This window comes from Polyodon spathula, chromosome 21 (genome assembly GCF_017654505.1).
Source record: "Polyodon spathula isolate WHYD16114869_AA chromosome 21, ASM1765450v1, whole genome shotgun sequence".
Classification (NCBI taxonomy): domain Eukaryota; kingdom Metazoa; phylum Chordata; class Actinopteri; order Acipenseriformes; family Polyodontidae; genus Polyodon; species Polyodon spathula.
In genome coordinates this window covers 23,360,678-23,369,776 of record NC_054554.1, presented here as the reverse complement: position 1 = coordinate 23,369,776, position 9,099 = coordinate 23,360,678, and the positions used below count along the sequence as shown (strand labels likewise).

Sequence of the window (9,099 nt, the reverse complement as noted above, 5' to 3'; positions counted from 1 at the left end):
TTTTGAACAAAGAAGACTAAGTGGCTACCTGATTCAAGCCTTCAAAATTCTAAAAGGTATTGACAAAGAAACAAGGACCAGGGGTCACAAATGGAGATTGGACAAAAGGACATTCAGAACAGAAAATAGGAGGCACTTTTTTACATAGAGAATTGTGAGGGTCTGGAACCAACTCCAAAGTAATGTTGTTGTGATGAGATTCTGGGATCAATAAGCTACTAACAACCAAACGAGCAAGATTGTAAACTTATTTGTAAACTTTCTTATGTTATAAAATGATTTGAGGAGCATGACTGATTTCAGGTATATTCTATGGTGATCACAGTCCCTATATATCAATCCAATTGAGCATGTTTGGAATGAACTTGACAACTGCATTCATCATCACAATCCTTTGCACCAGATGCAGGAAATACGTTATTAAAAGACTAAATGGATGTACATCCTACAAGACATATTTCTCAATAGTTGCTGCTGGTTCCTAGTATTTAATACCTTAGTGTGTTGTAGTTCAAAATCACTCCAGTGGTCTAACTGCAACAAAACAATTTGACTTACAATACAGCAAAGATTTTAGGATGCAGCAGTCTATTGCATATTTTGAATTAATGCACAATAAAATGGGCACCAGTAGTAATGTTAATAAAGATAAGAGGTAAGAAAAATATGCATTTGTTAGCACTCTTTAAATAACAACAACAAAAATAAAGCTCTGTGACCATTTACTCTTTATATACTTCTCAACTTTCTAAATCTTTACATTCCCACAGGTATACCACTTTAAATATTAAATTAAACCAGTTGATCTTCAGGACTATATCCCAAAGCTGCCCGGATCTAGACACATATTTATCTATATCGAGGCACTGAATACCATTTGAAGTTATGTATTACCATAATATATGCAATATATTTTGGATATCATATAGGGTGCTGTATGAAACAATCTCCACTTCACCACAGGTCAGAGCTGCTACCCACACATGGCTTAGTCATGAGTGGGCTTAAAGGGAGACAATAAGCTTGTGTCTTACACAGCACCCTATACTATGTTTGTTTTATATAATATATGTCGGAATAAATAAACAGGACTGCTCACTAGCTATATCACTTTATGGAATAATATCATTAGCTATAACAATTTTACTTTTGACAGCCAAAATATCCTGTGCATAGTTTGTATATATGCTAAAATACAGAGGATTTGACTTGCAGAGGCATTTCTTTCCTTTGGAATGACAATATTTAGAAAGGCATTCTGCACAATACAAATCTTTCATAAGGAAATTGATCTTGCTTTCCTCCTTTCCTAAGTCTTACTGCGTTTGCAATAAATAATACAAGACAAGCCACATTTGCACACTGACAAAGGCATTAGCCGAAACAGTTGTCTACTTGACTTCCATTCTAGTAATGTTCCTCAGAACCACTGAGTGTAGTTAAACATGCAGTACAAGGAGCAACTACTTGTGCAACACACAATTAGACAACAGAGTTTATAAATTACATTTTATTACTGTACGCAAAAATACAAATTCTTCCTGCAATAGCATATATCTAAAATGCATTATGATAAACTCTGTCTGTATAGAAAATAAAGTGCATTTACTGTGCTTCCAATTTTGCTCAAACTAAAATGGTGAAACAAAAAATAACATATATAAAAAAAGGCTTTACAGGCCTGTTTAAAGGCAAGAAGAAATGTGTTTCTTTAAATCTGCAGGAGAAGTGCCACCCCAGCTAAGGCCCATTTTGAAGGGTTTTCTTTGGTCTTCAAGTTGAAGGTCCAGACGAAGGTGGGCCCTCTCTGCCTTGTCTTGTAAACTGGACAGGGGTACACATTGCGGGTCTCCTGTTTATCCACTGGGATTGCTTTAATGAAAATGACTGGCATGGGTGGTGTCAATTCCTTCAGTCGAGCATCTGTCATTATTCCAGTCTAAAAGAAAGAGGAACATGAATTAATGTTGGGCAAAAAGATTATGATATAACATAGCAGTAAAACAACAAGTCATCACATGGGTCAACAGCATACTTGAGGTTTGGATCAGTTACTTTCGCTGCTTTTATAACGTTCTAGTTGTTTTATTTCTAAAACAGTGTCCTAAAACGCAATTGTAAAAGCAGAATTAGCGTCAGAAAAACACATCAATATGTACAATACTCTGCGAGCTACCGAACCCTGTCCGCTTTTTCATCTCAAAATAAGTTTAAAAGGGACGTCATGTGATCAAGCCCTGTGTATATCTTTAATGGGCATTTTTTTGCTCACCATTATTAACTTTAGATAAAGGTTTATAGAGAATGTCTAGGGCCAGATAAAGAACACAAAAATCCTGGTCAGCAACATAGACCTGGACACAAAAGCTTTTCGTCATCGTTATTCTGATAGTTATATTACATATTGACATGAATCTTAAGGAGATAAAGAGAGCACAATTAACTGTTACTTCAGAATTCTTAGAACATCTATTGTTATAAATGGAAAATAAATGGAATAAAAACTACTTCTGTGAATGCTTTGTCAGCCAGTGTTGGATGTATGGTTCAATTCATTTCACTATAGAATCAGTACATTTGTCTATGCTAGAACTGCAGCAGATGTTACATCCAATAAATGCTCTGTTCCTGTCTAAAGATGATTTATTATTTTTAGAAGATGGATTTCAACCAACAAAGTTCATTTCTCACCAACTGTTCTCTGTCATTAAAATGCTTTTAATTTTAAGCAATGTACATCATTTCATAAAATTATTAAAGATGTTTGCCGTGCAGCTGGGATTGTTGGAGTAAAGATAGTTTGTGAACAGGCCAGTTAAACCCAGCAATACTATTGCACAAATACACTTTTACATAACTGAACACTGGCCAACTTCTAAAACGACTGTTGCACTACATGGTCATCGACCACGTTTCTTTAAATCTCAGCGCTAACAAAAATAAACCCTCAACAGAAATGAATAGCCCACAGGTTAGTAAAGCATGAAGAGTTTATCAAAGCATTACTGCTGTAAAATGCTGTATAAATTCCAACAATAAAAACCCCCGCTGTATCCCAGAATCTAATGAAAAAAGTGGCATAATAATAATAATAATAATAATAATAATAATAATAATAATAATAATAATAATAAACTACTTTCATCTGCTTCATCATAACGTTCCAATTTATATCATGTTAAGGTGTGAGAGTGATTTTGAAACTCCCTGAATTATAAAAGTCATTGTACAAAATATCATGAACAGTTAAGCATCATTCATAACACAATGCATACAACTGCAATTACTGGGTCCACAATACTGCGATATTGAGAATACTGTACTACTGCTGTACTTTAAGGTTCACACATACAAAGTGTTGTTGTAACAAGTTCAGTAACTTGTTTATTATCATATGGAAGTTAAGGAAAGATTCCTTTTCCTCCTTTTCTTAAATACCAAGGTATGTGTTTGTAGAGCTAATCAAAATCTGACATATGCTGTAAACCCCACTTCATTACCATTAAACAACTAAAAATCACATCAAGTAATACTGTGTCCTGAAAGTTCTTCTCGTATAGCAGATGGCAATGGGTACCTGAAATTGGAATTGGATAACAATCTATACAATTTAATTTATCCTAGCAAGATCAATATTATCTCATTAGCCTTCAAAAATCATTTATGGCTACTGATTAGACTATGTCTAACTATATTAAATCCATATTTAAAAAAAAACTTTTAACTCAACTAGGAGATAATACTAAAAGAAGTCTGTATTTTTTCGATTACTTAAGTGACTTATCAAGCACTTTGAGAAATATGCACTTGAAATTTGACAGAAAGAATGTGTGGAGAAAGTTAAAAATCGGTGTACTATTAGTTTTGAAACTGATATCAATTACAGCATACTACACAAGCTGCACAACATGTACACTTACATAGCAGTAAGAATAATGCAGACATTACAATAAAGCCAGCCCTAAATAAAAGTTCTTGGCTATAAATAAGTCACAGTTACGACATGTGCCAGCTCAAACGAACATGAGTTAAGAGGGCAAATGTGGGGAAAACGGACAATTTAATAATATTTATAACTGGAGTGTTAACCATATCAGGATGTATTTTAAAACGATGCAATCTCAAAGGGCTGCTTGTAAACACCCTTTTTCCAGATTCCAAAGGGAACAGTTACTGAAACAAATTGTTCTTTAATAATATTTATTCTTCTACAGCTCAATGTCTCTCATTTGTGTCTGTTTTTGCATATAAGTTAACTGTAGGTTGTGACTATTTACCTGGAGCATTTTATAAAGTGGGTCATATGGCATCTTCATCAGTGAATTTAGTACACCATGAGCCAGTTATTTCAGTGAAAAGCTTTAAGAACTTTCTTAGATTCAACCTTGACTTTCTTACTGTGACTAATTGCCCCATGTCTTTGGAAACAGTATACAATAGGTGACAATACAGGATTCTATACAATGAAGGTGACTGGGATAAAGTTACCAGTCATCAATCTGAAGTAATTCTGGCAGGTGGAAGTCTCAGCCAAGTTTTGCTGCTATCTGTGCACTATATGTTTGCTTACATAAGCAGAGCGCCACATAATCTCTTCTGTTCCAGGTCACAATGAAGCATTAATACCCTCTGCAGCAGGCATTACCTGATAGATAATTGACCGTGGTGAAAGCAAAGTGCCCTGAGCAAATTGTTTACAGATTGTATTGCCACTGCATCCTTCTGACCCCCAAAGTTGGATTAAAACGTTCCGTGTTTGAGTTTTGCAAAGACATACAGTACATGCCCCTGGTCACTGGTTGAGCTTTACCAGGCCTGCAAAATGACTGCACACACATGCTGCACACTAGGTTCTCAAAACTATTTTCTCCAAAACGTCATTGGCACAGTTTTTTGCAGACAGGAAAAACTCATGCAATAAAATTACGAAACCAGTCATAAACAACAACCATTTCATGGTTTTATTTTTTCTAATTAATTTTGAAATTGTAAATGGTGTTTTTTTTTCCCTTCAGACAAAAATAATGCCAATAACATAAACACCTTTGAGAATCTAGCTCTTAATGGCAGAATATGTAGTAAATACTACTACATTTAAAGCACATAAATAACAGGTTTCCATTTACAAGTCAAATGTTACATTCGGCCATGCCATTTCCTGTTCTAATTCAGCATTTTGGTGGTGCATTCCACTGTTTTCTTTTGTTCTGCCTATCGCTTACATGGGTCATATTTAGGAGAGGATATGCACCAGTGAATGCTGGGATGGTTAACCAACTTTTTATTTGAAAAATATACCAACACATATGCTAGTCTATCTAGTATCCTAAATATCTACATTCCAGACAAGGTTTTCTTTAGCGTAGACAGATGAATGACTTGCAACAATCAACCCCTCTTTACTGTCTGTTTCACAAGGTTTTGCTAAGTGGGTGGATAATTAACCCTTAAGCAACACATATTTTCCTTTGATCATCATCTCTTGCATTTCAAAAGGAAGGGTCTTTATAATGTCAGTCGATAGAATGTGTGTTAGAGCACTATTCCCACATCTTAAGAAGAGCTATGTATGGAGTCTTTTAAAAGAAGGCAGTCCTTGATGGCTGCTTGGTTTAAAAAAAATAGATAAAATGTGATGTATGCTTTCCTTTTATTTACCGTAAAGAGGCGTTCAATTCCAAGTTCAAAGTCCTAAGACTGCACAGTCCAGACTGGTCAACACAAGTGAAGTGTCACACTTTATATTATACAATCATTAACAGGAATTCATCGATAAGGTTGTTTTCTGTAATTCCCATTAACGTACACTAGGTTAATATCCTGGACATAATACGTAGAGGCCACCCAGAAAACGTTTGGTGAGGGGAGGAAAGAGACAAATAGATATCTTGCATTAGTCCTGGGCTTAAAGAATGTACATTGTGTTTTTTTCTAAATGCTATTCTTGACTGATGTATTTCTTCCACTATAACTTTCAACTGTTGTCAGTATCCATGGCTTTAGAAATATACGGGATCAATGAACAACCATGTACATGTCAGTCTTTCATCTCCTATTAGGGGTCACGCCAGACTTCTGAAAGCAAGTGGCCATATACTAGAATGAGGATCAACTGCATCCATTGGAATTGGAACTAACATGTTGGCTTCTTCCTATTTTTGCACTCTACACCCATGTTATTTATTGATAATATTAAACAGAAGTGGCAGGGAAAGCCTTTTAGCTGTGATCAACATTCTGATTGGATATCGGAGGTCTCACAAGGCAGCTATACGTTCTTACCTTGCATGTAGCAAGGTGGTGACCTACTTTAGCCTACTTTAGCCTAGAAAATGAATCAACAGGTGCATTAAGTGTAACCTTCTGCATAATTAACGTTCTTTCCTGGCAAATTTTAACCATGTTATAAACAAAAATTAGCAGGCATGTTTTTCTTATAGAATTAACACTGGTGAGGGTTAGGGTTAGCTATGTAACAAATGGCCATATAAAAGTGATTCCCAAGATAGCTCATACATAAATATAAAAAACGTATACCACTTTCACACACAAAAAACACCACTGAGCCATCTCAGAGACGTTTAAAAAACGTGCTTAAAATACCTACTCACACAGCACGAAATTAAGCAATCTATGTCGGTATAATACCGTTATAACCCTTTCACACAGCCAAAGGGACCATGTGAGTACAACTTTCAAACCTGTCAGTCAACAGATCGTTTTCTTGGCAATGGAAGCAAAAAACAAACAAACAAATAAGCAGAATAGCATGGGTAAGCTACTTATCTTTTAATGAATGGCGCCGGAGAACGGTAGTGTACTGTAAACATCCCTGTGCTTGCTTCATCTTCTCTATTAATAACATATATGTGGAAAATCGAAGTGGGGACGCATTATTAATATTTTCATTCAGCCATCTGGTACCAACCAGTGTATTAAAGCTTGTAGGCCATAAGATAAAGATAAAAGATAAAGGTTTATTGCATACACTTATTGCATATACTGACAACAGGTACAAAAAAATTGCAGATGCATTGTTTTATATATATATATATATATATATATATATATATATATATATATATATATATATATATATATATACACACACACACACACACACACACACACACACACACACACACACACACACACACCACCCACTCGCTATATCACCGGTGTCAGGGTCACGTATAAATCAATTATATATCGAGGGCCGCGATACAGTGAGAGACCCATAGAAAAACAAATAGGCTAATAACAAATACTGTACAACCACTCCCTCATTTTATCGAGGCGGGGGGGTCAGGGTCCAGCTAGTATAAATCCTCTAAGCAACCTGCTTTTTCTCATTTTTTTGTGTAAAAAGCAGCACACCATTTTAATTTAATTTGTAGCTGCTTCTCATCAACTTGAGTCTCCAGTTAATTTCATGAGTCACCCTCTCCTTTCTCAAATGCACAAACCCGTTCTTGTATTTGAAAAAAAAGCAAAAGCGCATAACACAGACAACAAAAATACCCAATACGTCTAGGATGCTGACTTTCAATCCATGGCCACTACAGCGCTTCAGTGCCGGCATAGCATTTTAAAAAGGAGCTGACACGGTTCAGTGCCATCTCCGAAACACCTCGTGAGGTGGTTCAGAGACAGCATAAAATATGCCAGCTCTGTGAAGGTATAGGCAATTCATACAGACCAAATGCTCCAACGATGCCGATGTCATAACTCGTCTGTTACTCACTCTGGCCTGCTGACCCCATCAGTCCCAATTCAAGATGTATAACCTAGTAGCCATTATTTAAACAGCTAGGTGCTTTTTGAGAAGATTTTGGCAATTGTCCACAGACACCTGCCTTGTATTTGCAATCAGTGGGGGTACTCAGAGGATGTGTTTGATTAAGACACAGCTGGAATTCAGCTTTTTCAAATGTCGGTTCAATTGGGCTATTTTTTAATTAAACACACGCTTCCTCCAGCTGCCAGTGAAGAGACCTCAAGAGGACTAAACTATTCTATGGAGCTTGCAGATTCTATTATGCAATGACACAATAGAACTGTAGCCCCATGTCTGTCTATTGAGGCATTGTATGTGTGATGAAACATGGAGGGATACACATTAGCAACAAACAGCCAGTTGCAAATATTTTCTTTTTACTCAGAACAACATGTTTTGCGTCCCTGGAATGGAATGAGTATTAAAGAAAATGTGTTTTGCCAAACTCTTCTCTAACATTTATCCAGGTCTGAAATCCCTGAGTGTCAAACATGGAGGGATACACATTAGCAACAAAACAGCCAGTTGCAAATATTTTCTTTTTACTCAGAACAACATGTTTTGCGTCCCTGGAATGGAATGAGTATTAAAGAAAATGTGTTTTGCCAAACTCTTCTCTAACATTTATCCAGGTCTGAAATCCCTGAGTGTCAAACATGCTTCAGTTGGACACACTGTTGTAACGGTTATGGTTTCCCCAAACCAAAACTGCATCGAAACTTGTAAACTGAACTGATATGATATTTAGTCAGGGTGTTCAGGTGTCTAGATCTGTTTTCTTTTTTAGGCTTATTGATAAAAGGAGCTGGTGCTACTAACAGGTATATTGCAATTACCGAGCCTGTGTACCCTAAACCAAACCTTTTTTTTTATTTTATGCATCCTAAGTGAAAAGTTACTGTAAAATTACTCTAAGTAGACCTAATAAAACATGTATAGATGAAATAAACGAACGAAAACAGCTAAATGTAAAAGTATTAAAAGAAAAGAAAATGTTAGTTGGAAGGGATACTGTGTTGTATTTCTGTGACTTCGCAAAATATGTATTTTGTAATGTATGTTGTTATTTGCAATGGTATGAAAAACAAAGTGCATTTTAACAACCCGCAAGAAATAAACAACCATATGATGGGCATGTTGTTTATGTTATGTTCAAGGTGAATATTACAAATGCTAGTAACTAGAAAGTGCTTTGTTTATAAATGCATGTAATACAAATGGGACTACATAAGTGGAGAAATAAACTTATATATATATATGTGTGTGGTGTGTGTGTGTGTGTGTGTGTGTGTGTATATATATATATATATATATATATATAT

General features: G+C 35.7%; 1 protein-coding gene across 1 annotated transcript in view; it reads right to left on the bottom strand.

Moving 5' to 3' along the window:
• Window positions 1-1,121: 1,121 nt before the first annotated feature.
• LOC121296591 (dynein heavy chain 9, axonemal-like) overlaps window positions 1,122-9,099 on the bottom strand; it is a 117,402-nt gene continuing 109,424 nt past the window's right edge. The window contains exon 69 of the mRNA XM_041222301.1: window positions 1,122-1,939. Within this exon, the coding sequence (XP_041078235.1) occupies window positions 1,712-1,939 (228 nt within the window). The 3' untranslated portion in view covers window positions 1,122-1,711. The remainder of the gene's footprint in view (window positions 1,940-9,099) is intronic.